Here is a 26,826-nt window from a genome sequence, read left to right on the forward strand (position 1 = left end):
CGCGTCGCGTCCGACGACCCGGTCGTCATCGCGACGTCGAGCCGATGCTCTCTCTCTCGCGCGCGCGTTCGTGCGCGGGAGGACTGGCGTCGGCCACGTGGCGGCTCCTCTTCTCGAGCAGCGGATTTGCCAAAACGCGTGACGTGAGCTCGTGTCCTCGTTATCGGCGTCGCGCCCTCGGGACGTCGAACCGCGCGAGAAGGATGGGGTACGCGCCCCGCGTCGCGGTCGTCGGCGGGGGAATATCCGGCCTCGTCCTCGCGAAGGAGCTGACGTCGAGAGGGTTCCACGCCGTCTGTTTCGACACGGGCGAGCGAGCTACCGGCGGAAGACTGTCCTCGCGTCGTTTCCGCGACAACGATGGCCGAGACGTCGCGTTCGACCACAGCACGCAGTACTTCACGGTGGACGATCCGAGGTTCGAAGCGCTCGCGAAGGAGTGGGCCGCGGAGGGGCTCATCGCGCCGTGGCCGAACAGCGCGGTGGGCGTCCTCGACGCGACCTCGGGGCGGTTCCGCTCGTTCGACGACGCGACGACGCGATGGATAGGCGTGGACGGCTGGACGCCGCTCTGCGAGTTCCTCGCCGAGGGCGCGCACGAGGTCGTTCGACCGCAGTGGGTCGGCGCGATGACCCCGGTCGGAGGCGACGGCGCGAAGCGACGATGGGAGCTCGCGTCCGGTCCGGGCGGGAAGCCCCTCGGAACGTTCGACTTCGTCGCGGTGAGTCACAACGGCAAGTGCGCGTTGCGATTGGCGTCGACGGCGAAACATCTCGACGGCTCCCCCGCGGCGACCACGCTTCAGCGATCGCTGCAGTGCGCGTTCGGGGTGAGACCCACGGCGGAGCTCGCGAAGCAGCGGAAGCTAATCTTATCCTCCGTGTGGGCGCTCATGTTCGTCGTGGACGCGCCGTTGGACGTCGCGTTCGAAGGCGCGCACGTGACCGGCTCCGACGTCGTGTCCTGGGTCTCGAACATCACGAAGAAGCGTCGGCACGGGTCGAAGCCGCGCGAGCGCGAGCGCGACGGGACGCCCCCCGAGTACGAGTGCTGGGTCGCACACAGCACCCCACAGTTCGCGAGGGACAACAAGTGCCCGCAGGAGGCGATCCCGAAGAACGTCGCGAGCGACGTCGCGCGCGCCATGACCGCCGCGTTTGAAACCGCGCTCGGCCTCCCGAGCGGCTCGGTGAAGCCGACGTACGCGAGGGCGCAGCTGTGGGGCGCGGCGAACCCGCTGACGCGCGCGGGCGTGCCCGCGGTGTTCGACGCGGAGACAATGACCGGCGCGTGCGGGGACTGGTGCGAGGGCCCGCCGAGCGTGCAGGCTGCGGCGACGAGCGCGTCGGCGTTGGCGGACGCGATCGAGGCGACGTTTCGACCGACGGACGCGAGGGATCCGACCGCGGCGGCGACGTTGGACGCGATGCGCGTGCGGTGGTCGCCGTGCGCGAAGGGCTCGGCGGCGTTGGGGGCGTTTCCGGGGGTGGGAGGGGTCGTGCCGGACATGGGCGAGGTGGAAGCCGCGCCCGCGGGTTCGGGCCGGGGAAGAGGCGGAAGAGGCGGAAGAGGCGGAAGAGGCGGTCGCGGGGGAGGACGGGGGCGAGGTCGGGGTGGGCGAGGGAACGGCGCGAGCGGGCGAGGCGGGCGAGGGCGAGACCGCGGCGGCGTGAGCGTCGCCGCGTTGTCGCGACCGCCGATGATGATGATGTCGCGTTGATGAGCAGAGTGCCGAGTGCCTTTTGCAACTCGTTCGATGAGTCGTTCGTCTAAGTTGTTATCGATTCATCATTCTTGGCACCCTGCTACCTGCCGTTCCAACTCAGTTAGAGGCGCGCGTGTCGCGCGCGCGCGGATCCAGCGACGCGTCCCGCCGCGATGGGGAAGAAGGTCTGCACCGTGCTGCTGTGCGACGTCTCTCCGTCCATGCACCCGCACCTCGGGTGGGTCGGAGACAACCTCGCGCGGACGGTGGAAAACAAGGTCCGAACGAAATCTGAACCCGCGCGCGCGGATCTCGTCTCGCTCGTCCCTCCCCGCCCACCGCTGACGCCGTCGTCCTTCGCGTCCTCCCTCGCATCTCGCAGATTCTGTACAACAAGATCGACGAGTTCGCGCTCGTCCTGTGCGGGGCTAACGGTGCGCGCGCTCGCGGAGATTCCCTCTCGCTCGAGCGGTGTGCCCACTTTCGCGCCGCGCTCGCCCTCGTCGTCCTCCTCACCTCTCCCGCGCTCACTCCCGTCCCTCGTCGCGCGCATCGCACGCAGAGACGAACAACGACGTGCACACCGACGGCATCGAGAACGCCGCCGCCGCGGGCGAGGACGACTACGAGGAGGAATACCTCGACATCGCGGTGAAAGTGCCGATGGCGTGCGCGAAGCCGGCGACGGCGGATCGAATCGCCGCGTTACCGCTCGATGCGGGAGACGCCGCGGCAGACTACCTCGACGCGCTGACCGTCGCGTCGGACATGCTCGTGCGGCACGAGCGCGGGGGTGGGTTCGCGAGGCACGTGCTCTTCGTCACGGACCTGCGGACGCGATGCGAGATAGACGACGAGTTCATCGCCGGCATCGCCGCGGGAATGAAAGGCGCGAGCGTTCGGCTCACGGTCGCCGTCGTCGACGGCGACGGCGACGCGGCGACGACGTCCGAGGCGGACGAGGAGACGAAGCGAGTCAACCGCGCGATGTTGCAAGGCTTGTGCGACGTCTTAAACGAAGCGAGCGGCGTCGCCGCGGCGTCGATGTCGGGGATCCAAGACGCGGTCGAGGCGTTGCAAGTGGCGCAGACGAAGCTCACGAAACCGACGACGACGTTTCGCGGGGACCTGGAATTCACCCCGTTCGTCTCCTTGAAGGTGTGGGTGTACAAGAAAGTGAGCGAGGCGAAACCGCCGAGCATGAAACTGAGGGTGGACGACGACGAGAGCGGCGGCGCGCACGAGCCGAACGTCGTCGTGCGGGAGCGGAGCTTCAAATCGTACGCGGACCCGGACAACCCGGTGAGCGTCCCGTCCGAGATGATGATCAGCGCGTACCCGTACGGCCCGACGAACATTCCGATCCAGGACGACGTCGCCGCGCTAGTCGCGTCGAAGAACGACAAGGGGATGAAGATATTCGGGTTCACCCCGCTCGACACCGTGCCGCAGTGGCTCGGGATGGACGAGGCGAGAATTTTAGTGCCGTGGCCGGGGAGAGAGCAGAGCGTCGCCGCGGGGATGGCCGCGAGCGCGGGGTTCTCGCCGCGCGAGGCGGGGAAGGCTGCCGCCGCGATGTCCGCGCTCGCACGCGCGATGGAGCGCAAGGGCGTCGCCGCGCTGACGCGAGCGGTGTGGACCCAGAACTCGGACAAGGTGAACTTTGGCGCTCTCACGCCGCATATCACCGCGGAGGGGGACTTTTTGCTCTTCGTCCCTCTGCCATACTCGGAAGACATGTACTCCTCGGATTTCAAGCCGCTGCCGGCGCCCGGGACTGACGCGGCGGGCGCGCTCGCGCCCGCTCTCGCCGCGAAGCTCGTGCCGACGGAGGAACAGAAATCCGCCGCGGCGGCGCTCGTGGACGCGTTGGACGGGAACGGGCCGGATCCGTGGACGCGGCTGAACCCGGCGTTGACGCGGACGCACGCGTTGATACACGCGAGGGCGGTGAACGAGCTCGCCGCGCCGTTAGCGCCGCCGTCCGGGACGGGGCCAGATGCGGTACGCGCGCTCGTCGCGCCGCCGCTGGCGGGTCGCGCGGGGCTATTGAGCGACGCGAAGGATACCCCCGCTGCTGCTGCTGCTGCGGCGGCGGCGGCGGCGTTTAAAGCCGCGTGCGGCGGGTTGGCGCTCGTCGAGAAGAGCGTCGGGTGGAAAGGTCTCAAGCGCGGCGCCGCGGAGGCGTTGCCACCCGGAGAGGGCGATCGCGGCGGCGACGGCGAGAAGCGCCCGCGCCAGGACGAAGTCGTGGGCGCGAGCGGCGGAGAGAGAGACGGCGACGACGCGGCGGCGGCGGCGGCGGAGCATCCGCCGGAGAGCGGCGCGGGTGCGAGGGAGACCGGCGACGGCGACGCGTGGGTCGTCGTGAAACAGGAGCCGAACGACGACGTCGCGCTGGAGGACGAGGACGACGTCGTCGCCGCCGAGCCGCCGCCGCCGGTCGAGGACGACGGGTTCTTCGATGACATGGATTGACGCGCAGACATTTGAATAGACGAGCGCGCGAGAAAATGCTTCGAACAGAAACGTTGGACGAAACGACTCGAACAACGACATCCGCCGCACTCCTCCGAACGCGGCCGCACGCGCGCGCACCCGACATAGAGAACACGTCCCCGCCGCGGTTCGACGCCATCATGACCGAAGCGCCCTCTGCGCTTTTAGAGCGAACGAATCTCGCGGAGTACCTTCGCGCCCGCAAGGCGATAGCACTCGAGAACTCGCAGCAAGGTCCGTGAAACCACCACCTCCCGTCCGCGCGACGACTGCTCATCCCCGATTTCCTCCTCTACGCAGGCCTACCGACGCGCCCGGTGCATCCCGGCGTGTTGCGCGTTGATCAGACGGTCGAGGAAGCGATGGACGTGCTGTCGGTGCGCGCCGCGCTCGACGCGACCGTTCGCTGTCCGCTCCGCACGTTGTTTTTTCGTTTTTCCTCCGCGAGCCCCCCCTGACCGCGCGGCCCTCCCTCGCCCCAGATAATGCGCGTTCAATCCGCGCCCTTGGTCACGATGCACGCGGACAACCAGCACTACGACGCCCAGTGCTTCCTCAGCGTCGGAGATCTGTGCTTGGGCCTCCTCGAGCGCGTCGCCGTCGAGGGCGCGAACACGTCCAACGCGCTGACGGTCCTCACGCGCATGGCGGCGCTAACGAAGATTGGACAAAAGTACGGCAAGACGAACCTCCTGGACGTGCGCTCCAAGTGGGACGGCACCGGGGTCTGGGCCGCCGCGACCGAGGACATGTCGTTATCCGACGCGCTGCGACGATGCCTTCACATAGGGCGCGAGGAGAGCCCGGGGAGCCCGATGTTGCGTCAGTGCCCGCATCGCTTCGCCGTCATCGACGCGAGCGGCATCGTCACGGATATCGTCGCGCAAAGCGACATCGCGATGTACCTCCGAAGAAACATCGATCTCTTGGACCCGTCGATCGTGGACGCGACGGTAAAAGCCCTCGGCCTAGGGTCCCAAGGCAGCAGACGTGTCGTCACCGTCGAGGCGTCCACGCCGACGATCGACTGCTTCCAACTGATGCAGTCTTCGAACGTGCAAGCCGTGGCCGTCGTCGACGACGGCACCGACGCGATCGTCGGCAACCTCTCCGAGACGGACCTCATGCCACTGCAGTGCGACGCGTACGGCGCGCTCGCGCTCCCCGTCGGCGAGTTCCTCGTCCACGCGCACCTCATCGTCCCGAAGCTCGACAACGACCGAATGTTGTATTCGCCGCAGACCACCGCGTTCGGCGCGGCGTTGATGTGCGCGGGCAAACGACTCACCGTGACCGTGACCCCGGACGCGACAGTTCGCGAGATTCTCGATCTCATGCACACGCGCGCGGTGCACCGCGTCTGGGTCGTCGACGACGCGCGAAGGCCCACCGGGGTGATCGCTCTGTCCGACGTGCTCGCCGCGATCGCCGTGGAGGTTGCCGGCGCCGGCGAGACCGACACGGCGAAGTCGATGGCGCGGTCGACGGGGACGACGACGACGACCGCGGCGACGAGCTCCCCCGCGTGAGCGAACGACGGGGGACGGCGGACGCGAGATGTGGCGAGTCGTACGACGTACGACGCGTGAGCGAGGCGATATCGCGCGCGCGAACTTGTCACTTGTGAATGAAACACACGCAGAAGAGTGCGAACAGAAAGAAAAACTTTGCCAAAACGCGCGTTTCGTACTCGCGAGGTTCTCTCGGTTTCGTTCGGACCACGACCGCGTCGGCGTCGCACTCGCGCGCGCGCGGAGCACGATGATGGCGCTCGCGGACGTCCTCCTCCGTCTCGCCCTCATCGCGCTTCTCCGTGTCGGTAAGGCGAGAGCGGACACGGCCGTCGGTTCTCGAGCGCGCGCGAACGCGACCGCTGGTTCTATCGTTTCGACGAACGCGACGAAGGCTCGCGCGTCCTCGCCCGCGCCCGCGCCGCTCGCGGACGCGGACGCGAGCGATGACCTCTTCGCTTGCAGGATCGTCTGCAGGGAAGAGCGGTGGAGCCCGACGTGCTGCGCGAACGGCACGTACGCGAACGGCTGCTGGAACGCGTGCGCCATCTCCGCGCTGCGAAGACCGTCGTGCGTGGCGACGCCCGGGAGGTGCGAGCCCTCGCGCGAACGCTTCCGAGCCAACGACGGGTGCGTGCAAGACTGCGTCGTCGACTGGGCCAGGACCGGGTACGCGTGGCAAGACATGGCGTGCGGCGAAGACGGGACGACGTACACGACGGCGTGTTTCGCGAGGTGCAGCAACGTCGCGTACACGCTCGGGGAGTGCCACGACGTCGGCGGCGGGCGTCGCGTCGCGTGAGTCAGGTCCCTCTCGCGTCGACGGCGATGCGTCACGTTAAGTTACAACTCGCGTCTACACATACGCGTGCCATCTCTCTCGCGCGTGCCATCTCTCTCGCTCGTCACTTCGGCTTGCGAAACGACAGCACCTTCGTGCTCGAGCACAGCTCCTTCGTCCACGGCGTCAGCCCCGCGCCGTCCGGTCCGAACACGCTCACGAGCTCGGACGATATGTAGTCCCGGTAGTGCGGCTCGTTGAAGTCGCCGAACTTGCCGAGGTGCGCGTCCAGCCGCGGGCGGTCGCCGAGCTGCACGCTGTCCGCGAGCACGAGCAAACCGCCGGGCTTCAACAATCGCGCGGCTTCTTTCGCCGCGGCGGCTCTCGCTTCCGCGGGGAGCTCGTGCAGGAGGTACACGCACGTGATCACGTCGAAGGACGCGTCCGGAAACGGCATCGCCTCCGCGGCAGCCTGCACGAACTCGCACGAGCCGATCTTCTCGTGCCCGCGGTCCCGCGCGCCGCCGTTCGACGGCCTCGCGTTGGGAAGCGGCAGCGGCGGCAGCGGCACGCCGACTCTTTTCGCGAAGCCGCCGATGAGACGCAACGCGTCCGTCACCGCGCCGCCGCCGCCGCCGCCCCGCGCGTTTCGGACGCGTCGTCGCATCTTTTCCCAGTACTCCCCGTTCTTCCGCGCTTCTATCAAGTAAAACGGCGACAGGTCCAGCCCGGTGGTGTCCATCCCCGGGTAGTTGTCGCGGACGAAGGTCAAGAAACGACCGGTCCCGCACGCGAGCTCGAGGAGTTTCGCGCCCGCGCCGTCCTCTCGCACCGCCGTCGCCGTCGATCCGTCCTCGGGCGCCCCCTCGTTTACCCTCTCGCGCATGTACTCGGACAGCGGCACGAGCGCAGTCCGCTGCATCGCGTCTTGCCTCCCTAAGAAGAGCGTCTCCGTGGAGACCTCGTACACCTCCGCCGATTGCGTCGAGAGCCATCCGTCGGTTTGGTAGTGAAACGTCTTCAGGTAATAGTCCGGATACAGCGGCGAGTCCATCCAGACCTTCGTCTCCGCGGCCTCGGCGCTCCCCCCGGCCGCGCTCCTCGCGGCCGCCGCCTCCTTCGCCGCGCGACTCTTCCTGAGCGTGCTCGTCGCCTCTTTGATGAACTTCTTCGTCTTATCCGCGACGAACATCGGGTTGAACTGCCGGTGCGACGGGTGCATGTCCCACGGCGGGTTGAACCGTCCGGCGCGCATGAACCCGAGGTCTTGCTTGTACACCTGCGCCGCCTCCGCGACGAGTCTCGCGCCCGCGGTGACGCCGGACCGGATCCCGCCGTCGCCGCCGATCGGGCTCTTCACGCCTCCGCCCGCGAGCGCGTTCGACGCGATCAGACCCGCGGCGCCCTGACCGAGGAACCACGACGTTCGCATCGCGTGATACGCCCAGTACGTCGCGTCCGCGGAGCTCCGGACCGTCCCGCCGAGGTCCGCGAGCATCTCGCGCACGCCGCTCGCGGACTCGTCGAACCTCCAGTTGGCCCAAAACGCGACGCTGTCGCCCTGTCGAAAGTGTTCCGCGTCGACCTGCCCGGGCGTGCGCGACGCGGAGGACGCCGAGGACGCCGACGACGCGTCCGCTCGGTTCGTCGCGTCGCCTTCGTCCACGAGCGGGCGGCCCATCCATCCGGTCTGCGACGCGGACGGCGCGTCCACCGTGGTCGTCGCGTGTAACCTCGAGAGGTACGGCGCGAGCGCCGGCGACCGCGCGAGCCTTCGCGCGACGTGCGACATCCTGGCGACGAGCGCGAGGTGCGGAATGGCAGTTGTCGGCACGACGATGACGTCGACGAGTCCGCCACGAGCCTGGCCGAGAGACGAATCCGCGTCGAAGGGTGGGCCTAGGGTTTAGAGGAAACCCTAAACCTACGGTTTAGGGTGGAATGAATATTGGTATTTCAACATTCATCCGAGTCCGGGCGGCTCACTCGACGACGCGCCCTCCTCCTCCTCACTCGACGAAAAGAAACGCGGCGACGACGTAACGCACTCCTCGCGTCACCGGAGCCCCCCCGTGCCGTAAATCGCCGCGAAACACCGCCGCGTGCCCGGTCTCCGGGGAACACGTCACGCCCAGATCCGCGAACGTCGTCCCGCCGCCGTCGAACGCGTCGCCGCCGTTCAACGCGAGCGTCAACGACACCGCGGACTGGTCGACGTGAATCGGAAGGTGGTGCTGCGCGCTGGCGTCGTACCTCACGACGAAGACGTCGTGCACGCGGACGCTCGATGCGCGCGCGACGACGTCCGCGCAAGCAGCCGCGAGAAGCGGCGAGAGCTTCTCCCGCATCAGATCGTTCCACCGCGGGACGAGCGCTTCGACGGCGTGCACGGGGAGGTCCGTCGTCGGCACCGCGTAGTGCCGGCTCGTCGTCCACCCGCCGCGCGTCTTCGCCGCGTGCGCTTCCGCGGCGGCGATCCACTCGAGGCACTCGCGTTCCGACAGCAGAGGCGCGTCCGGCGCGGTCTGCCAGACCCCGGCCGCGTGCGCGGTGACGAACCGCGGCGGCGGCGGCGGCGGCGAATCCGTCGAGACGCCCGGGAGGTACGCCGCGTCCTTCGCCGCTTGCCGCGACAGCGCGGCGTGCTCGGGCGCGATGGCGAAGCCGCGACGCCACGCCGCGTGCGCTGCCGCCCACTCGCCGCGGCCTAACAGCGCGGTGCCAATCTTATGCGCTGCGTCGCCGTCGCGAGGGTCCAGCTCGAGCGCCGCCGTCGCCGCGAAGTGCGCGTCGTCGTACCGCGCCTCCTCCTGCGCTTGGTCCGCTAACCGGAGCCAGTCGATCACTTTGAGGTTGGGCGGCGGCGCGTTTGACGTTTTTGACGCCTCGAGCGCGCACCGCGGGCAGTCGCACGCGAACCCGTATCGCCGCCTGAGCTCTCTCCGCCGTCGGAAGTACCGCTGGTTCGAAGGCACGTACGCCGTGGTGATCTCCTCGCCCTCCGCGACGTCCCTCAGCGCGACGAGGGTCACCCTCAGCCCGCCGCACGTCTCGTCGTCGCCGTCGCCGCCGCCGGGGACTATTCGCGCCTCGATCTGACAGTTCGGCACGCAGCTGTGGTTCAGAAGCGCGGTCCCGGGCGCGAGCGCCAACGCGGCGAGGCGAGGCAGGCACGACCCCGCGCGTTCCACCGCGCGAAGGACGCACGCGCTCGCGTCCGCGTCCGCACGGGGGGTCGGTCGCGTCGAGGCGTCCGCCAGCGCTGACGTGGACGCGATCGCGCGGTCGGTCCATCCTTCGCGACGCGGCGTCGACGGGCGCGCGGGCTCGCCGTCGGAGTCGTCGGAGTCTGAGTCGTCGGAGTCGTCGTCGGAGTCGTCGTCCGAGTCGTCGTCCGAGTCGTCGTCCGAGTCGTCCGAGTCCGAGTCCGATCCGCTCGGGGCATCCCCGTCCGATGAATCTTCGTCGTCCTCGTCCTCGTCGTCCGACCCGTTCCCATCGTTCGCCCGCGCCTCGCCCGCCGCCGCCGCCGCCGCCGCCGCCGCCGCGACGTCTTTCGTCGCCGCGTCCAGCGCCGCGCACGCCGCCTCCGCGACCTCCGCCTCCGCGGCCGCAGCCTTTCGCGCGTACGCGCACCCAGGATGCTCCGCGCTCAGCGCGCACACGCCGTCGTCTACCGCGGCCACGAGCCGCGCGAACGCGTCGAACGTGAGCAACGACGCGACGTGCGCGGGCGTCGACGATCCATCGCGGCCGATGCCCCTCGCGCGCGCCCACGACATCTCCAGGAGCTGCCACGCGTCCTCGAGCTGCTCGCGAAGTCGACGCGCGACGCTTCGCCGTTTATGCGGTCTCTTGGACGCGTCCTCGCCGAGCGACGCCGCGCGCGCGGCGGACACCCACCACGGCGCGTCCTGCGTGTGCATGGAGGAGAGCGCGCGCCAATTCGCCGCCGCGTTCGCGTTCGCGGCGCATCCGCGTCCGCTTCCGCGTCCGCCTCCGTCGTCGACCCCGGGTCCCTCCGCCTCTCCCTCGCCCACGCCGTCCGACGCGCCCGCGGCCGCGAGCGCCCTCGCCATCGCGTCCGCGGCGAGGAGAAACGACTCGTTCGTCCGCCTCGCGTGCTCGTGAAACTCGTACGTCGGGCTCCCTTCTTCGCACCCGCCGCGGCACAGTAGCGCGTGCCATCCCGACGCCGCGTCGCGGCATCTCGCGCTGCAGAAGACGTCCGCGCATCCTCCCGCCGCGCGCGCGCACGGCGTCGGGCCCTCGCTCGCGCCGGTCGACGCGTCGTCCGAGGGAAGCGTCGGGAGCGTCGGGAGCGTCGTCGCGATCGCGCGCGTCGTCGCCGAACCGCGAGCGTCGCGTTCCGCTTCCGCGGCGACGAGCGTCCGGCGCGGGACCGCGCCCGTGGCGAGCGCGACGTGCCGCGCGACGTCCGTCCCCGCGGGAGCGAGGCAGTGCGCGCACGCGAGCACGCTCGAGCGGTTGCCCATCGCCTGCGTCGCCGCGAGCGGCTTCTCCACCGCGATGACGTCGCCCTTGTAAACCGCGCGCGTCGCCACCAGCCCTCTCCCTCTTCCCTCGATCGCGACGCACCGGACGCGACCGGAGCATCGAAGCTCGAGCGTCGCGTTCGCGTCCGCGACGGCGGCGTCGACGCTCGCCTTGCCCTCGCCATCGCGCGTCCGCTTCGCCATCGCGCCCCGCCGGCGCGACGAGGTGTGCGTCTCGGGGACGAGTCGCTGTTGGACCCGTCCCCGAAAATCCTCGGAAGGCTGAGCCGACTAAGGTTACAACTACGAACGACTGCACGCGGCGGGCGGGCGGGTCTGCTGTGTCCGACGAAGAAACTCCCGGAGCGCTCCCGCGAGACGTGCGAACATCACGCGGACACTGAAAATTACAACGGCCGACGGACCCCACCCCTCGCGCTCTCTCGCTCACTCCAACTCATCCCCGAGCCAGTCGTTCAGCTCGTCCGGCTTGAGCTCGTTCATCCGCTTGTGCGCCTTTGTCTCCGCCTTCTTCGCCACCTTTCTCGCGTACTTCCCCATGTCCTCCTTCTTCTTCTCCGCGCGCTGCACGTTCGGGGAGACGTACGTCGGGGAGTCGTACAGCGTCGGGCCGCCGAACGCGCCGCCGAAGATCTTGATCGGGTGCAGACACAGCCTCGGCCCCGTTTCCGACAGAGTCACCCCGGTCGCGCGCACTTCTTTTCCCTCCGGGTGCACGATTTGGTAGTTTCGAAACCACACGCGATCGTCTTCGTAGTAAAACGCGAAGATGTGATCGATGAACGGCTTCTGTTTGTGATGCCGGAACGGCGTCGCGAACACGTGCGTGAGCATCTCTTTGATGTGCCCCAAGTGCGGCTTCTCCGCGTCGTCGAACGTCGCGTCGAAGTGCAGGACCGGCCGCGAAAACTTCAGGTGGTTCCCCGTGAGCTTGAGCTCCGCCATCGTGTGGACGTTTTCGACGTGGAACTTCACGCTCGGGCCTTCCGGGCACTTCGCGAGCCACATGTAGCAGTCCGTCCGCTTCCTGCACTCGAAGAACATCGCGCTGCTGCACGATTTCATGTCCGCGACCTCCACGACCGCGTCTTTCGGGTTTTTCGAGTCCAGCTTGCTGTCTTTTTTGCTGTTCGGGATGAGCGTCATGGTGTCCAACATCAGGTGCCGGTACCGCGACGTCACGCCTCGGCTGCTCAAGATGACGCACTTCTCCTTCGCGTTCACGCCCGTGAAGTCGATCTTCGGCCTGGGTTTGTCGAACCGCGGGTCGTCCTCCTCCTCGGACTCGGACGCGGACGCTTCGTCGTCGTCGTCGTCGTCGTCGTCCTTCGCGATTTCCCTCAGCCGCCTCTTCTTCTCGTTCTCCTTCACCGGCTCGGGCTCCTCGGACGCGGAGACGGACTCGTCGTCCGAGCTCTCGCTCTCGCTCATCGCCTCGCCCCTCGCCTTGGCTTCCGCCTCCTCCTGCTTCCTCCGAAGCTTCTTCTTGTTCTTCATCGCGCGCGATGTCGAGTGCGGGCGGAGGGCGAAATCGCCCGCCGCCTTTTCGAGGTTCCCTGGAGCCGGTCTCGGAGCCGCATCCGCATCCGCAGCGGCGCTCGCGCTCGCCCGACAGATCTCATCAGTCATATCCTCCGGCGCCACCATGGCCGCGGCGGCGCCGACCGCGCGGTTCGCCGCGCCCCTCCCCCCTCGCGCGTCCGCGCCCGCGCCCGCGCGTCGCGCGCGCGCCCACGCGCGCGCGTCGTCGTCGTCCGCGAGCGCGTCCGCGGACGTCGCCGCGCTGAAGAAGGACCTCCTCGCCGCGGTCGCGGCGTCGCGAAAGCCCGGTGCCGACCCGAGCGCGACGAAGCGCGCGATCCTCGACGCGACGGACGCGCTCGAATCGATCGCGGACGACGTCCCATTCCTGGACGTCTCCGGGCGATGGTCGCTCGTGTACAGCACCTCGGACGCGAGCAGCGCGCTCGGGCCGCTGCAGGCGGTCCTCGACGACGACGCGTTCCAGAAGCTCGTCGACACGCTGTACAAGACGTTCTTCACGTTTCTGCCGTCGCTCGCCGGGAGCGCGGAGACGGGCGCGCGGGGGGTCGCGAACCAGCAGATGGTGGACATCGAGAACGGGCGCGTCGTGAACGTCGTCGACGTCGAGCTCGCGTTCGGCGGCGCCGTGCGCGTGGGCGTCATGGGGACGATCGAGGCGAAGGACCCGGACGCGAGAGAGGTTGTCGTGACGTTTACGGATTGGGAGATCGGGCCGGCGCCGGGGTTGTCGGACGGGGGCGCGGGGGAGCAGCCGCGCGTGCGGTTGCCGCTGCCGAGGCCGAAGGGCGCGCTGAAGAACACGTTCTGCGACGAGACGCTGCGCATCAGTCGCGGCGGGCGAGGCGGCGTGTTCATCACCTCGAGAGTGGACTGACGTGACGCGACGACGTTCTCCGTCGTAGGCGTAGGCGACGCGTACACACGAAGGTAGTCTGCTATGCGATCGTCGTCGTGACATCGCGCTATGAATATCTATCATCTCGGGTAATGCGGCGGAGGAGGAGGAGGAGGCGGCGGCGGCGGGCCGCCGCCGCGCCGCGACTCCAGCGCCGGCTGCACGATCGCCGCCTTGAGCGCGTCCTCGTGGTACCTCTGCCTCAGCGCCGGGTACTCTTTGCAAAACTCATCCGCCGTCATCTTCCCCGACTGCAGCTTCTCGTCCATGGCCTCGCACTCCTCGTCCAGCTTCGCCGCGCGACGCCTCAGCGCGTCCAACACGGTGTCCAAGTCGTAATTCCGCATCACCTCCTCCGCGCGCTTTCGAACCTCCTCGTGCTCGGCGAGCACGGGCGCCTGAGGGTCGTTCCATACGAGCGAATGTCGGGGTGGAGTTCAAAGGCGTCAGTTGAAGTTGAAAGGCGTCGAGGGCGGGGATTGAAAGCGTGGGACCCTGGGCGGAGAGACGCGCCGGGAAAAGTCCTTAAGGAATGACGTTCACCACGCCAACGCGGTCGTATGGGAACCAGTGTGAGATAGAACGCGCCTGGTCGCACGAGCCGATGATCTTCAGCTGCGCCTTGAGGTCCCTCGCCTCGTCCGCCATCTCGATGTTGACCGCGCACATCCCCGCGATCTCGTTCCGAAGGTCTCTCGTGAACGCCCTCGCGTCTTTCGCTTCCTCGGTGTCGTGGAGGAACGTCGCGAACGCGGTCTGGTCCGTCAACAGCGTCCGGAGCTCCTCGTTCGTGAGGCGCAGGAGCGACGGGAAGTTTCTCGCGGTGCCGACGAGGACGCGGGATCCGCCGCCGGAGACGCCGCCGACGGGCGCCGCGCCCGTCGCGTGCGACGTCGTCCCGTGAGGATGCGCTCGTCGCGCGTTCTGCGCTCGCGGACGGGGGATCGGACGCGTCAGTCCGGGCGCGCGGCGCGGGTCGCGGGCGGATGTCAACCCTAAAAGAAGGAAGAAGCGACGCGCGAAACGATCGATCGAGCGCGCACCTGGTCTCTGAGATGCATCTGCTCGAACTGCGCGGCCGCGGCGGACGCGCCGGCGTGACTCCCCGCGCGGTCCGCGGGGCGTCGAGGGTCCGAATACGGCGTCTTGTTCCCGAAGAGGCCTCCCATGGTCGCCTCGTGCGGCCACGGCGCGACGGGCGCGCCCCGGTTTGAAACGCGACCCGACGGATGACGACGCTTCGTTCGTCGTCGCGTCGCGTCGTCAGTCACGAGAAGAAGAAAAACGACGGTCGAGCCGTCGTCAACTCGCGACCGCGCACGGGGCGGCGGGACCGAGCTCCGAGGGGGCGCGGGTCCCGGCGACGCGGGTCCCGGCGTCGCTCCCCGTCGTGGGCGGGGCCGCGCGGAGAGACACGGCGCGAGGACCGAGAGGACGCGCGGACGCGATGGGGAGAAAAAACAAACATCAACACGCGACGAAGAAGAAGCCGCTCGACGACGCCGCGGACGACGACCCGGGCGCGGACGTCCTGTTCTACCTGCGAACGAAATACGCGCTCCTCGGAAAGTCCGAGTGGTGGTGGCTCATGGACGATTCCCTCGCGGAGATCGACGAGCGCCTGAACGACGAGAACTTCGTCGTCGTCGACGGGTTCCTCCCGAGAGAGGACGTGATCAAACTGAAACGCGAGGTGAAGCGCGCGCACGAGACCGGGCACATGACCCCGGGCGTCCTCGCGGGCGGGAAAGCCGGGAACGCGACGCAGTACACGATGAAACACGTCCGCGGCGATCACGTCGGGTGGTTCTCCGGGACGGAGGCGGACATCGGCTGGGAGCTCCTCCCGGCCGCGATGAAAAAGACGGACACGCTCGTGAACGAGCTCGGGAAGCTCGGCGGGGAGTGTTCGCACGTGTCCTCGCGCTCGCAGGCAATGTGCTCGGTGTACCCGGGCGGCGGCGCGAGGTACGTTCGACACGTGGACAATCCGGATCAGAACGGGCGGCTCGTCACCGCGCTGATATATCTGAACGAATCGTGGGAGGAAGGCGACGGCGGCGAGCTGCGCGTGTTTCGATGCATGAAGAAACCGTCCGACGCGATCGGGTTCACGGACTGCGACGGACGGAGCCTCCTTCAAGCGGACGCGTTCGACGCGACCGGACCAGGGGGCGACGACGGCGATCTCGTCGTCGAAGGCCCGAGCGACGTCGCGGAAGGGGTGAGGCACGTCGCGACGCTGCGCGACCGCGCCGACGCGGAGGCGGCGCCGGTGAAACTCGTCGACGTCGCGCCGCTCGGTGGAAGGCTCGTGCTGTTCAAGTCCAACGCGCGCGTGCCTCACGAGGTCCTCGCCGCGAACGCGGACAGGTACGCGGTGACTCTGTGGTACTTTCACAAGGAAGAGGTGACCGCCGCGCGGACGACGCCGGTGACGGAGGAGGAAAAGCGCGCGCAAGAGGAGAAGATACGACGCGAGATCGAGACGATGCGACGCAAATTCGGCGGCGGCGGCGGCGGCGACGGCGGCGGCGACGGCGACGACGGCGACGCCGTCAAGGTCAGGCCGTCGCGGACGGCCGCGTGGACGCGCGCGCTTCCCTCGGTGCCGCCGCCGTGCGCGGTGCGATGGGACGACGACGGGACCACGCTCGCGTTCACCGTCCCGCTGCCGAGAGGCACCGCCGCGGGGGAGTGCTCCGTTGAGACCGAGCCGGTTTCGGGCGGGGGGGTCGCGTTAGTCGTCGCCGCGCCGGGGCTGACCGGGGGTGAGGCGCGCGTGGAGTTACCGAACGACGCGGACGGGGATTCGATCGAGGTGAAGCTCGTGAAGAAGCCGGAGCGGACGTTGCTCGTGCGCGTCGCGTGCGAGGGGACGGAGACCGGCGCGGGAGAGGCGGCGACGACGACGACGACGACGACGACGACGATGGACCCGCCGCCGCCGCCGGACCCGCCTCGAGCGGCACCGCCTCCGCCACCGAACTCGTCGACATCGGCCGCGTCGCGCGGGGAAGATTGCGTGGGCGTCGGCGGGACGCTCTCGTGGACGACGTCCACGGACTTTACCCCCGTCCCTCCGCCGCCGCCGCCGGCGTCGAAAAACGTCGCCCCGAGAGGCGTGGACTTGCGGGACGCGAAGGACTGGGAAGACTACGTCCACACGCGCTGGTCCATCGCCGGCCGCGGGGACGATCAGCCCGTGCTCACGCCGCACGCGCTCGACGGTCTGAGCTTTCCGGTCACGCTCGCGAGGGCGTTGCAGCTCGAGAGCGTGCGCGGATCGATCGCGGCGGCGAGGAGGACGTCCGCCTCCGCGGCGGCGGCGCCGCTGACGATCGTGATCGCCGGCGCGTCGAGTAAAACGGAGCAGTTCCTCCTCGAGCACACGCGGTACTGGGAGGAAGTTCCCATCTGCGCGCCGCAGCCCGGGTCCGGCGGCGGCGGGGAGATCCACCTCGTATTCGTCGGCCCGGACGCGCGCGAGGACGCCGCCGCCGCGGCGCCGCCGCGACGGCTGTCTCCCGTGCTCACGGCGAGCGCGCGGCGCGGGACCGTGGGCGCGTTCCTGTCGCGCGAGCTGCCGGACGGGCACCCCGCGGTGGTCGTGGGGTTCAACACCGGCATGGGCGGCGGCGGCGGCGACTTAGCGCGCGCGTGGGCCGGAGATCTCGTCGAGATTTTATCGCGCGAGCACCTTCCGATGGTGCTCACCGCCGCGAACGATTACGCGGACCTCCGAGGCGAGGTCGCGGTGTTCCGCGCGCTGGGCGCGAACTTCGCGGAGCCTCCCGCGCCGAACCCGTTTCGCGCGTTCACGCACACGGTCGCCGCGCGCGGGGACGGGCTCGAGACGCGCGCGGACGGCGCGGGCATGGACGAGCGAAGGATGGAGAGCTGCGCGAACGCGTTTTCGTACGTCGTGCGCGGGTTCCAGCCGGGGAAAGGCAGAGAGAGCGGGCTGAGCGACGACGTGCTCGGCGCGCTCGCGGCGAAAGCCGCGGAGCGCGCCGCGGGGGAGAAATGGGACGCGCTGGGGATGCGACGTTAAGCGAGACGACGACGACGTAGTAGTAGTAGTGACAAGAATAGCCTATTCGAGGAGATAGCCTCCCAAGAACAGCGCGAAGAACAGCGCGAGGGCGCCGTAAATCAAAAGGCTCTTCTCCCCACCCGTCATGCTGTTCGTGCCCAGACCGTAACCTTGGTTCTGTGCGAACCCCGCGACTTGCTTCCCGAGGTTCTTGAACTTCGTCTTATCCGCGCCGCACGTCGGGCACCGCCAGTCCTCGGGGAGGTCCTTGAACTGCGTCCCGGCGGCGACCGGGTAATCCGGATCGCCCTTGCTCGGGACGTACGTGTACAGACATCCTTTGCACTCGTGCTCGCCGGACCTGCGCGTCGCGTCGTCGTTCGCGGGGTGGGAAGGGCGGGGATCGATCGTCGTCAGTGGAAGGTGGATGGTTGACGAGACGAGACGAGACTCGTCGCGGACGTCGCGGCGCGGTCGTCCCTCGCGCGGGGACGGACGGGAATATCCCCCGTCGAGAGCCGGCGGGAGGTGAGGAGGGATAACGTTTCGAGGCGCGAGCGGCGGACGCGCGCGCGTCGATCGCGCGTCTCGACGCGCGGACGCACCCGATGGTCGCGAACTTCTCCTCCAACTCCGGGTTCTCGCGGTCGAGGAGCGGGTTCACGTCCTCCGCGCGGACGACGACGGACGCGCCGCGGCGCGAGCGAAGCGCCACGCGGGACGACGATTTCGCCGATCCCGACGCGGGAGCGAACGACGCGACGGGCGCCCTGGCCGCGGCGCGGCGGGGCGCGTTCGCGACCGCGGCGCGGCCGACCGCGGAGGCGGTGAAGGAGACGGATGTCATCGGTGGTGTCGTTCGTTCGGACGGGCGCGGTGCGCGGCGAGGAGTGATCGGCACCGGCGAGGCGGCAGCGCGGCGACACGTGGCGACACGCACGCAGTGAACAAGTTCATCGGATAGTTGAAAGGGGGCGCGATCAATTTGTGAAACCGAGGGACGGGTGAAAAACCAAACTAAAGAACGCGCCCCAAGCGCGAGCTGCGCCTTCCCTGCCTCATCACAGGTCATCACTTCCTCCCGTTGCGCGCGTCAGATCGACGCCGCGCGCGGCGCACGGCGCGGGCATGTACGGCGGCGGCGGCCGCGGCGGCCGCGGCGGAGGCCGCGGCGGCAAGAACGTGTGGGTCCGACCCGGCGCCGCCGCGCCGGCGCCGGCGCCGGCGACGACGACGACCGCGGCGAAGACGACGCCGTTCGCCCCGGCCGCGTCCGCGCCTCTCCGCGCGGCCGCGGCGTCGTACACACCCTCCGGCGAGGCGTTCCTCCCCGTGGGCGTGAAGCGTCGCGCGGACGCGAGCGCGGCGGCCGCGGACCCGGACGCGCACAAGCGATACCGCGCGTCCACGCCGCCGCCGGACGCCGCGGCGCTGGAGCGCGCGGCGAAGGCGGCGGAGGCGAAAGCGGCGCTCGAGAAGAAGCTCGCCGACGCGCGCGAGGAAGCGGAGAAGATGAAGGCGGCGATCAAAGCCGCGGCGGCGAGGGCGAAGGAGAAGAAGGAGGCCGCCGCGCGCGACGCCGCGGCGGCGAAGGAGCTCGAGAAGAAAGAGGCGGCGCTCGAGAAGGCGAACAAGGCGAAGAAGGCGAGCAACCTGCTCAGCGGATTCGCGGCGGCGAGGAAAAAACAAGGCGTCGGCACCGCGGAGGGCGCCGAGGCGACGCTGCGCGCGGAAGCCGCGGCCGCGGAGCTGACCCCGGAGGAGCGCGAGCGCCAGGCGGTGCGGCGGGTGATGATGGCGGGGACGGACTGGCAGATCCTGAACCTGCCCCCGGACGCGCAGGCGAAGTGGGTGAAGCAATCGTACAGAGAGCTCGCGAAGGTTTTGCATCCGGACAAGTGCAAAGCCGCGGGGGCGAAGGACGCGTTTCAGAAAGTCGCGAAGGCGTACCAGAACATAACGTCGAGGTCGTGAGCGCGGGTGGGAGGTTGTAGAGAGGGAGGAGCGCGGGTTCAGGGCGGACTCGCGCGTAGAGACTTAGACCGCCGCGGCGGTGTCGTAGAAGCACGCAGTAATAAAATCGCGAGAGGGATGTCTGGTATCTGGTCGTCTGGGAACTGGAGAATCAATACGCGCGGCGGTGCGGCACACGTCCGCGCGCGCGCACTGCACTTCCTCCCGCCCCGACGCCATGGCGCTCGTCGTGGCCGGCTCGTACGAACGCTTCGTGTTCGGCTACCGCGTCGACGGCCTTCCCTCGTCGTCGTCGTCGTCGTCGTCCGCGCGCGAGAGCGGCGCCGCCGCCGCCGCCGTGAATCACGCCTTCACCCTGGACGCGCATCTCACGCAGTGCAAGTCCGTCGCCGCGCGCGGCGGGTTCATCGCCTCCGGCGGCGCCGACGACCTCGTGCGCGTGTATCATCACAACCCGGACGGCGCGCTCGCGGACCTCGGGACGCTAGCCGGGCACGAGGGCACGGTGCAGTGCATGGAGCTGCACGGCCCGTCGTCGTCGACGGAGCCGACGCGTCTCGTCACCGGCGGGCAGGACGGGACGATCATCGTGTGGTCCGTGAACGCGTGGGACGCGCTCAAGACGCTGAAAGCGCACCGCGGCGGCGTCCAAAACGTCAGCGTGCACAAGTCCGGCGCGGTCGCGCTGTCCTCGGGCGCGGACGGATGCGTCGCGATGTGGGACATGAAGCGAGGACGCGTCGCGCACAAGACCAAGCTCAAGGTGAAGCCCGAGCTCCTGTCGTTCACCCCGAGCGGGACCAAGTACTACGCCTGCGCGCAGAGCAGAACGACGATCACGAGCGCGGAGACCGGCGCGGTGTGCGGCGTCTTCGACGCGCCCTCGCGCGTCATGTGCGCGACGATGGCTGGCTCCGACGCGCTCGCGGTGCTCGGGTTGGAAGGCGGCGACGTCGTCGGGTACGACACGCGCGCGCCGCCGACGAAGCACGCGCTGCGGATAACCAAGGCGCACCCGACGCGCGTGAAGGGCGTCGTCGTGCCGTACGACGACCACGACGCCGGGGTCGCGATGGGCGGGCCCGCGGGGGGGGCGACGTCGCTGGTCACCGCGTCGTCGGAGGGCGTCGTGAGGTTGTGGGATCTCCGCGTCGCCGGGAAGGGCGGCGGCGCCGCGAGCGCGCGCGATATCGACGAGCCCGTCGCGGAGGCGGAGGGCGGCGGGCGTTTCACGTGTTTGGCCGTCATGCCGTGCGCGCTGCCGCGAGCGGTCGCGGACGTGTTGTCGGCGGAGCGAGACGCGCGCGCGTCGGACCCCGCGGAGAGGGCTGCGAGGAGAGGGGAGGAGAAGCAGCGGAAGCTCGAGAAGGCGCGCGCGAAGGCCGCGATGCGACCGGCGCGACCGCCGCCGGTTAAGGCGAAGAGGCCGTCCGCCGCGGGAGAGACCGCCGACGGCGGCGACGACGACGAGCGCGAAGGGTTCGAGGTCGTCCCCGAGGGCGGCGGCGGCGGCGGCGACGGCGGCGGCGCGCCGCGCGTCGAGCCGCGACGGGAGCCGAAGAAACCGAAGAAGCGCGAGCGCGCCGAGGGCGAGCGATTCGGCGGCGACGAGCTGCTCGTGACGCGGAAGCCGTCGCACAAGGTGAAGAAGTCGGGGGGCGGGGACGGGAAGTCGTACGAGGAGACCGCGACGGCGGCGCGGCGGAAGGGAAGCGGCGTGAAAAAGAAGGAGGCGAGCAGAGGGTTCGGCAAGCCGTCGAGCGCGCGTCGATGAGCCAAGGTGTCTCGCCAAGGTGTCTCGCGTCAGTCTACGAACGCACGGTTCGCGAATACAACGCTAATGACGACCATGTCAATTATCGGCGTCGTTCTCTCGATCCCGCGGCCAGTTCACCTTGAGCGTGCACGGCGGCGGCACGGGCCGAGTGCTCGTCCCCGCCCACCCGCCGCCGCCGCCGCCGCCTTTTCCTTTCCTCTTCGCGCCGCCTTTGCTCACGAGCCTCTCTAACACCGCCTTCGCGGCCCCGTGCTCCGCCTCGAGCTTATTCCGCCCCCTCGCGTTCGCCTTCACGCCGTCCAACGTCGCGTACGCCATGAAGTACTCGTCGGGTCTGTCTTCTTTGAGCGTCTTCACCTCCATCTCCCCCTCGACGCCCTTCGCGACGAGCTCGTAGAATTCCCCTTTGAAGTTGAACACCTCCGCCGCCATCTCCTCCGCTTGCTCGAGGAGAAACAGCCCGACCTCGTCCACCGCGGTCTGGCCTTCGTCGCTGCCCTCGTGCACGAGGAACACCGCGGCCTCGATCATCGTCCCCACGGAGTGCGCGCGTCCCTTCTCGAGCGCGCCGGGCGGCACCGCGGCGATCATGTCGTCTCGCAGCAGCCTCGCGAGCAGTCGCGTGAAGAGCTTGTTCGAGCGCGCGCTCGCGACGAGCGTGGACATCCGCCCGACGCAGTACGACGCGTCGTCTTCGTGGCCCGGCCGCTCGCGCATTCGCACTTGTTGCGCGTAGAGCGACATCGCGACGGCGTGGTTGAGGACTTTGTCGCCGAAGAACGCGAGACGCTCGGTCTCCGCGCCGTCGCGAGGGACGCTCCGCCCGTTCGCGTCCACGCCGAACGCGGCGTCCCTCGGGAGCACGCGGGCGAGGGGGACGTCCGCGAGGAGCCGTCGCCACGTCTTGAGCTTCTCGTCGTCGCCGTCCACCTCCGCGTGCTGCCTCGTGGCCGTGGACGATTCTCGCGTCGTCGAACGTCTCGGCTTCGGTCGCGATCGCGATCGACGCGCCCACACCTCCAACGGCTCGACGTTCGTCGCGCGCGAACGCGCGCGCGAGGACGCCGCGAACACGCGACGCGCTATGAACGCGTGAGCGTGACGGCACGCCAGATGCGCCATCCGAGTCGTGCGGGACGCGCAGCGCCCCTGATGGGCGGGCCGTTGGGAAAAGCGCAGATGATTTGAGATATTTTCGAAGTCGCTTTTTTGCAGGAAGTTGTTTTTCCAGCCGTTTCTGGCTGCCGTTTTCTCGATCGAAAGGCCTCATCACGCGCTCGCGCCGTCTTCTCCTCCTCCGCGCGTCTCGACGTCCGCGTTCCACCACCGCGCGAACGCGGGGTACTCCACGACGCCGGTGTCGTCCGGGTCCATCGCGCGCATCGCCTCGGACAGCGCGACGACGTCCAGGTCGTGCCCGAGCGACGCGCAGATGGACCGCACCCGCGTCGCGTTCGCGGCGGCTTTTCCGCCTCCGTCTCCCGCGCCGAACGCGCCGCGGAGGTCGAACGCGTCGCCGCCGCCGCCGCGCGGTCCTTCCTTCTCTAGCTCCACGGAGACGTCGTTGATCGCTCTGCCGCCGCGGGGCGACGACATCTCCACGGCGCACGCGCCGCCGCCGCCGCGTCGCGAGAACGCGCCCGGCGTCGCCGCGCGCTTCGGCGTGCTCCCGGGGGTGAAGCTTCGCACGACGCACACGCTGACGCCCGGGGAAAACGCATCCGCCGACGTCGACGCGCTCGCCTCGAGCTCGAGCGCTTCTTCCGCGGCGTACTGCTCCTCGCGCTTCGCGCGCAGCTCCTCGATGAGCGCGAGCTCTCTCTCCGCCATCTTCGCGATCGCGTCCTCTTTCTCTCTCTGACGCGCGTGCTGATCCATCAGCCGTCGCTCGTAATCCTCCCTCGTCTTCGTCTCGAGTCGACGAGCGGTCGCTTCCTTTTTCGCCTTGCGCTCGAAATGCGCGTGCTTCACGAGCGCTTTCGACGACGCGTTCGCGAGCCGCTCCACTCGCGCGCGCTCCTTGAGGTGCTTCTCGTTCGCCTCGCGCTCCTCCTTCGCGCGCATCATCATCTCTCGCTTCGCGTTGTCGTGCGCGCGTCGCGTCTCGTCGCGGAGGCGACGCGCCTCCGCCTTTTGCTCCGTCAGCAGTCTCGCGCTCTGCGCGATCTCCGCCTCGCGCGCGCTCGTCAGCGCAGCCTTGAACATCCGCTTGTCCTCGTTCCGCTTGCGGAAGCGCTGTATCGCCTCCGCGCGTTCCATCGTCTCGCGGATGCGCTTCTCCGACTTGGCCTTCTCTTTCTCGAGCTGCGCGAGGCGCACGGCGAGGCGCTGCGCGTCATCCTGCGCGACGAGCGGAAAAGGAAAGCGCGACGGACGCGCGTGAAACGAACCGACGTCAGAAGAGACGACTAAATGAGGATCGCTCGACGACGCGCGAACGCGACGCGCGACGCGCGCGATGGGTCGAGAAACGCGCGCACCTCCGCGGCCCTTCGCGCGCGCTGCGCCTGCAGCAGCCGGTACCCGCTCTCGGTCTCGGTCGACATGACGCCTCGCGTGCGACGCGCGTGTCGAAGTGCGCGAACGAAAGATCCGTCGCGTCGCTCGGTTTCCTCGATCGGATCGACCGGGCCCACGGACTGGAGCGCTGCTGTGGGGGAACCAGCGATGTCGGCGTCCCCGGGGACGCGCGCACTCCCCCGCGCGCGCGCACCGCACGCCCGGGCCGCGCACGTCATGTTCAGCCCGTCTCGCGCGGGCGATCGCACGCCTACGTCGAGCTCGGACGCGCGCGCCGCGACGACGCCGAGGACGGCGCGGCGGCGGTCGCGTCTCGGTCCGAGCGCGACGCGCGCGGGGACGACGACGACGACGACGCCGACGCCGTCGATCGCGGGGCTCGCGACGACGCCGAGCGGCGCGTCGAGCCGAGGGACGCCGCTGACGCCCGCGCTTCGCGCGGCGCTCCCGTCCGCGCCGCTCGAGCGTTGGCGCGCGTGCGACGTGAGCAAGTGCGTCCGCGTCCTCGGTCGCGAGTTCGCGCGCGAGCGAGGGACCGCCCATCGCGCGTCGGACGTGCGCGCGTTCGAATCGTACGCGGAAGCGTTCGAGAGCGCGAACGTGACGGGACTCGAGTTCGCGGCGATGACCATCGAGCGCCTGCGAGGCGAGCTCGGGGTGGGGGATTACGACCACCGTCTGAAGCTGTTCGCGTGGATCAAGGCGCACTTGGAGGTGCGCGGCGTCGTCGTCGCTCGTTTTCGTCGTTTCCGGCACAGCTGTCGCTCAGGCAGCTGTCGAATTTCATTTCGTCTCGCGCGCGCGCTCGTCTCGACCGCCGCCTCGCCGCGCTCGAGAGAGCGGACGTTCGCCTTCGTCCCGATACGCGCGCCGCATGACGCGCATGACGTCTCTGCGCCAAGGAATCGAGGCGTTCGTCTCCTCAACGATCGCGCACCTCGCGGATCTCGACGCTCACGTCTTCGAGACCGCGTTTTCGCTCACGCAGGATCTCGTCGCGGACGACCGCGTCGTCGACGACGACGCGCGGCGGACCGCTTTCCTCGAGTCGTCCGCGGACGCGACGGAGAAATCCCTCGCGATCGCGCTCGAGGATGCGAACGCGCGCGTCGCGAGGTACAGCCAAGACGCGACGGACTCGCACGACGCGATGATGACCGCGTTCGAGGAGAACGAGCGCCTCGCGGAGGCGGTCAGACTCTACGAAGCCGCGGCGCCCGAGCTCGCGCGCGCGAACGACGCGCTGCGAAGAGACGTCCTGTCCACTTTCACCGCGATGCAGACCGAGTTCGCGTCCGCGATGCGCGACGCCCTCGCGCGCGCGTGCGCGACGACGACCGCGCTCGAGAAGGAGAAGACGTACCAAGAGAAGCGAAACGGCGCGCTGCACGCGAGGAACCGCGAGCTGTACGGAAAGCTCCAAGACGTGAAAGGCGCGATTCGCGTCTTCGCGCGCATTCGCCCGGCGTCCCCTGGCGTGGACGCGTCCGACGTCGTCGTCGAGCCCGGTCGGTGCCTCGACCCCGCCGCGGAGGGCGTGGACGTGGTGTGTAAACCCCCGGGTTCGAACGTCGCCGGCGCCGGGCGCGGCGAGGAGCGACGGCCGGCGTCTAAACGCTCGGAGGAGAAACGCGTCGGGTTCGACGCCGTGTTCGGCCCGAGCTCGACGCAGGCGGACGTGTACGAGGAGCTCTCGCCGCTCGTCAGAGGGGTGCTCGAGGGGTACAACTGCACGATATTCGCGTACGGGCAGACGGGGAGCGGCAAGACGCACACGATGGGCGGACCGGAGGACGCGGGGGGGAGCGGTAACCTTAGGGACGACGCCGACGCCGGCGTGAACGTTCGCGCGCTCAGGGAGTTGTTCGCGCTCGCCGCGAGTAAGAGCGCGAGCGACGGCGTCGAGTGCGTCGTGAGCGTCGAGATGCGCGAGATTTACAACGAACGAGTCAGGGATCTGTTGAACCCCGCGGAGAAGGAGGACAGCTGGGACGGCGTCGGCTCGACGAACAAGTCTCGGCTCGACCGCGCTCCGGGGGACGAGATCGAAGAGGCGGTGACGCGCGTCGACGCGAGAGACGCCGCGCACGTGCTGAGGGTCATGGCGGAGGGCACGTCGAGGAGGGCGTCCGCGGGGACGAAGATGAACGAGCGCTCGAGCCGGTCGCACAGCGTCGTCACCGTGTACGTCTCGAGCGCGGACGTCGCCGCCGGTCGCGTCGCGCGCGGTCGCCTGCATCTGATCGACCTCGCCGGGTCCGAGCGCGTCGCGCGGTCGGAAGCGACCGGGGACAGGCTGAAGGAAGCACAGCACATAAACAAGTCGTTGTCCGCGCTCGGCGACGTCATCGCCGCGCTGTTGGAGAAGCGCGCGCACGTGCCGTATCGCAACTCGCAGCTGACGCGGTTGTTGTCCGACTCGTTGGGGGGCAACTCCAAAGTCGTCTTGCTCGCGCACGTCTCCCCGGAGTCCGCGTCGCTTCCGGAGACGAGCTCGACGCTGCTGTTCGCGCAGAGGTGCTCGCAGGTGGAGCTCGGGAAGGCCAAGGCGAACGCGAGCGTCGCCGCGGGCGGCGGCGCGAGCGACGTCGCGTTGGCGTCGCTGAATAGGCACAAGTCGAGAGCCGCCGACGCGGAGGCTCGAGCCGCGGACGCGGAGGAGAGACTGCGCGCGATGGAGATGGAGCTCGAGAGGTCTCGAGCGGCGACGACGGCAGCGGAGGCGAAGCTCGCGGAGGCGCGGAAGACGCTCAAATCTGCGAAGGGCGCGGCGCTGAGGGATCAGGTGAACGCGAATCAGGCGAGGGAACCGCTGTCGCCCGTGCATCGAAACGCGTCGCGCGCGTCCGAGGAGGGGTCGTCGATGACGCCGACGACGTCGAAGACGCCGTACTCGAAGCGCGTTCCCGCGTCGGTTGGAAAAGGGACGAAGTCCGCGGCGAAGTCAGCGGCGTTCTCGCGAGCGGCGATGACGGCGTCGTCGACGATACTCGCGAGTCGACGCGACTCTGGCGTCGGAACTGAAAACGCCGGGCACTCGAACGGCGGCCTCTGGCAGTAGAAGA

The 26,826-nt window shown here is 69.2% G+C and overlaps 17 protein-coding genes across 17 annotated transcripts; 10 read left to right on the top strand and 7 right to left on the bottom strand.

Moving 5' to 3' along the window:
- Positions 1-203: 203 nt before the first annotated feature.
- On the top strand, positions 204-1,721 carry MICPUCDRAFT_13071 (uncharacterized protein; the record flags this gene model as incomplete). Its single annotated transcript, XM_003054953.1, has 2 exons — positions 204-757; positions 836-1,721. 2 exons carry the CDS (start codon positions 204-206, stop codon positions 1,719-1,721), a joined length of 1,440 nt encoding a protein of 479 aa, XP_003054999.1.
- Positions 1,722-2,369: 648 nt separating this feature from the next.
- On the top strand, positions 2,370-4,184 carry MICPUCDRAFT_37947 (uncharacterized protein; the record flags this gene model as incomplete). Its single annotated transcript, XM_003054954.1, has 1 exon — positions 2,370-4,184. One exon carries the CDS (start codon positions 2,370-2,372, stop codon positions 4,182-4,184), a length of 1,815 nt encoding a protein of 604 aa, XP_003055000.1.
- Positions 4,185-4,690: 506 nt separating this feature from the next.
- MICPUCDRAFT_50297 (uncharacterized protein) lies at positions 4,691-5,734 on the top strand (the record flags this gene model as incomplete). The annotated part of the gene is made up of 1 exon (XM_003054955.1): positions 4,691-5,734. The coding sequence occupies one exon, from the start codon at positions 4,691-4,693 to the stop codon at positions 5,732-5,734; it is 1,044 nt and encodes a 347-aa protein (XP_003055001.1).
- Positions 5,735-5,969: 235 nt separating this feature from the next.
- MICPUCDRAFT_50298 (uncharacterized protein) lies at positions 5,970-6,518 on the top strand (the record flags this gene model as incomplete). The annotated part of the gene is made up of 1 exon (XM_003054956.1): positions 5,970-6,518. The coding sequence occupies one exon, from the start codon at positions 5,970-5,972 to the stop codon at positions 6,516-6,518; it is 549 nt and encodes a 182-aa protein (XP_003055002.1).
- A 103-nt stretch (positions 6,519-6,621) lies between these two features.
- Positions 6,622-7,551, bottom strand: MICPUCDRAFT_13080 (uncharacterized protein; the record flags this gene model as incomplete). The annotated part of the gene is made up of 3 exons (XM_003055494.1): positions 6,622-6,969; positions 7,153-7,320; positions 7,372-7,551. The coding sequence occupies 3 exons, from the start codon at positions 7,549-7,551 to the stop codon at positions 6,622-6,624; spliced, it is 696 nt and encodes a 231-aa protein (XP_003055540.1).
- Positions 7,552-8,506: 955 nt separating this feature from the next.
- MICPUCDRAFT_50300 (uncharacterized protein) lies at positions 8,507-11,197 on the bottom strand (the record flags this gene model as incomplete). The annotated part of the gene is made up of 1 exon (XM_003055495.1): positions 8,507-11,197. One exon carries the CDS (start codon positions 11,195-11,197, stop codon positions 8,507-8,509), a length of 2,691 nt encoding a protein of 896 aa, XP_003055541.1.
- A 252-nt stretch (positions 11,198-11,449) lies between these two features.
- On the bottom strand, positions 11,450-12,229 carry MICPUCDRAFT_5402 (uncharacterized protein; the record flags this gene model as incomplete). The annotated part of the gene is made up of 1 exon (XM_003055496.1): positions 11,450-12,229. A coding segment is annotated over one exon (780 nt), but the record flags the coding sequence as incomplete, so codon positions are not given.
- A 430-nt stretch (positions 12,230-12,659) lies between these two features.
- MICPUCDRAFT_50302 (uncharacterized protein) lies at positions 12,660-13,433 on the top strand (the record flags this gene model as incomplete). Its single annotated transcript, XM_003054957.1, has 1 exon — positions 12,660-13,433. One exon carries the CDS (start codon positions 12,660-12,662, stop codon positions 13,431-13,433), a length of 774 nt encoding a protein of 257 aa, XP_003055003.1.
- A 101-nt stretch (positions 13,434-13,534) lies between these two features.
- On the bottom strand, positions 13,535-14,623 carry MICPUCDRAFT_50303 (uncharacterized protein; the record flags this gene model as incomplete). Its single annotated transcript, XM_003055497.1, has 3 exons — positions 13,535-13,852; positions 13,992-14,378; positions 14,498-14,623. 3 exons carry the CDS (start codon positions 14,621-14,623, stop codon positions 13,535-13,537), a joined length of 831 nt encoding a protein of 276 aa, XP_003055543.1.
- Positions 14,624-15,042: 419 nt separating this feature from the next.
- On the top strand, positions 15,043-15,864 carry MICPUCDRAFT_12779 (uncharacterized protein; the record flags this gene model as incomplete). Its single annotated transcript, XM_003054958.1, has 2 exons — positions 15,043-15,525; positions 15,721-15,864. Coding segments are annotated over 2 exons (627 nt in total), but the record flags the coding sequence as incomplete, so codon positions are not given.
- A 522-nt stretch (positions 15,865-16,386) lies between these two features.
- On the top strand, positions 16,387-17,528 carry MICPUCDRAFT_61430 (uncharacterized protein; the record flags this gene model as incomplete). Its single annotated transcript, XM_003054959.1, is given in 3 exon segments — positions 16,387-17,232; positions 17,249-17,261; positions 17,263-17,528. Coding segments are annotated over 3 exon segments (1,125 nt in total).
- On the bottom strand, positions 17,514-18,342 carry MICPUCDRAFT_30901 (uncharacterized protein). The gene is made up of 2 exons (XM_003055498.1): positions 18,096-18,342; positions 17,514-17,851 (listed from the first exon to the last, which is right to left on the bottom strand). The coding sequence occupies exons 1-2, from the start codon at positions 18,335-18,337 to the stop codon at positions 17,551-17,553; spliced, it is 543 nt and encodes a 180-aa protein (XP_003055544.1). The 5' UTR covers positions 18,338-18,342; the 3' UTR covers positions 17,514-17,550.
- Positions 18,343-18,618: 276 nt separating this feature from the next.
- Positions 18,619-19,464, top strand: MICPUCDRAFT_50306 (uncharacterized protein; the record flags this gene model as incomplete). The annotated part of the gene is made up of 1 exon (XM_003054960.1): positions 18,619-19,464. One exon carries the CDS (start codon positions 18,619-18,621, stop codon positions 19,462-19,464), a length of 846 nt encoding a protein of 281 aa, XP_003055006.1.
- A 217-nt stretch (positions 19,465-19,681) lies between these two features.
- On the top strand, positions 19,682-21,315 carry MICPUCDRAFT_50307 (uncharacterized protein; the record flags this gene model as incomplete). The annotated part of the gene is made up of 1 exon (XM_003054961.1): positions 19,682-21,315. The coding sequence occupies one exon, from the start codon at positions 19,682-19,684 to the stop codon at positions 21,236-21,238; it is 1,557 nt and encodes a 518-aa protein (XP_003055007.1). The 3' UTR covers positions 21,239-21,315.
- A 1-nt stretch (position 21,316) lies between these two features.
- MICPUCDRAFT_50308 (uncharacterized protein) lies at positions 21,317-22,363 on the bottom strand (the record flags this gene model as incomplete). The annotated part of the gene is made up of 1 exon (XM_003055499.1): positions 21,317-22,363. One exon carries the CDS (start codon positions 22,361-22,363, stop codon positions 21,317-21,319), a length of 1,047 nt encoding a protein of 348 aa, XP_003055545.1.
- A 147-nt stretch (positions 22,364-22,510) lies between these two features.
- MICPUCDRAFT_50309 (uncharacterized protein) lies at positions 22,511-24,393 on the bottom strand (the record flags this gene model as incomplete). The annotated part of the gene is made up of 2 exons (XM_003055500.1): positions 22,511-23,581; positions 23,722-24,393. The coding sequence occupies 2 exons, from the start codon at positions 24,391-24,393 to the stop codon at positions 22,511-22,513; spliced, it is 1,743 nt and encodes a 580-aa protein (XP_003055546.1).
- Positions 24,394-24,635: 242 nt separating this feature from the next.
- FAP125 (kinesin-like protein) lies at positions 24,636-26,822 on the top strand (the record flags this gene model as incomplete). Its single annotated transcript, XM_003054962.1, has 1 exon — positions 24,636-26,822. The coding sequence occupies one exon, from the start codon at positions 24,636-24,638 to the stop codon at positions 26,820-26,822; it is 2,187 nt and encodes a 728-aa protein (XP_003055008.1).
- Between the last annotated feature and the right edge of the window lie 4 nt (positions 26,823-26,826).

The sequence above is a fragment of the Micromonas pusilla genome (assembly GCF_000151265.4).
Source record: "Micromonas pusilla CCMP1545 genomic scaffold MICPUCscaffold_1, whole genome shotgun sequence".
In the NCBI taxonomy this organism is placed as follows: Eukaryota; Viridiplantae; Chlorophyta; class Mamiellophyceae; order Mamiellales; family Mamiellaceae; genus Micromonas; species Micromonas pusilla.

Excerpts from the sequence above, each read along its gene's own strand:
- MICPUCDRAFT_30901 (XM_003055498.1), bottom strand. The coding sequence starts at position 18,337 with ATGACATCCGTCTCCTTCACCGCCTCCGCGGTCGGCCGCGCCGCGGTC. Across the intron at positions 17,852-18,095 it reads GAGAAGTTCGCGACCATCGG|GTCCGGCGAGCACGAGTGCA; the intron begins GTGCGTCCGCGC and ends CGCGACGCGCAG.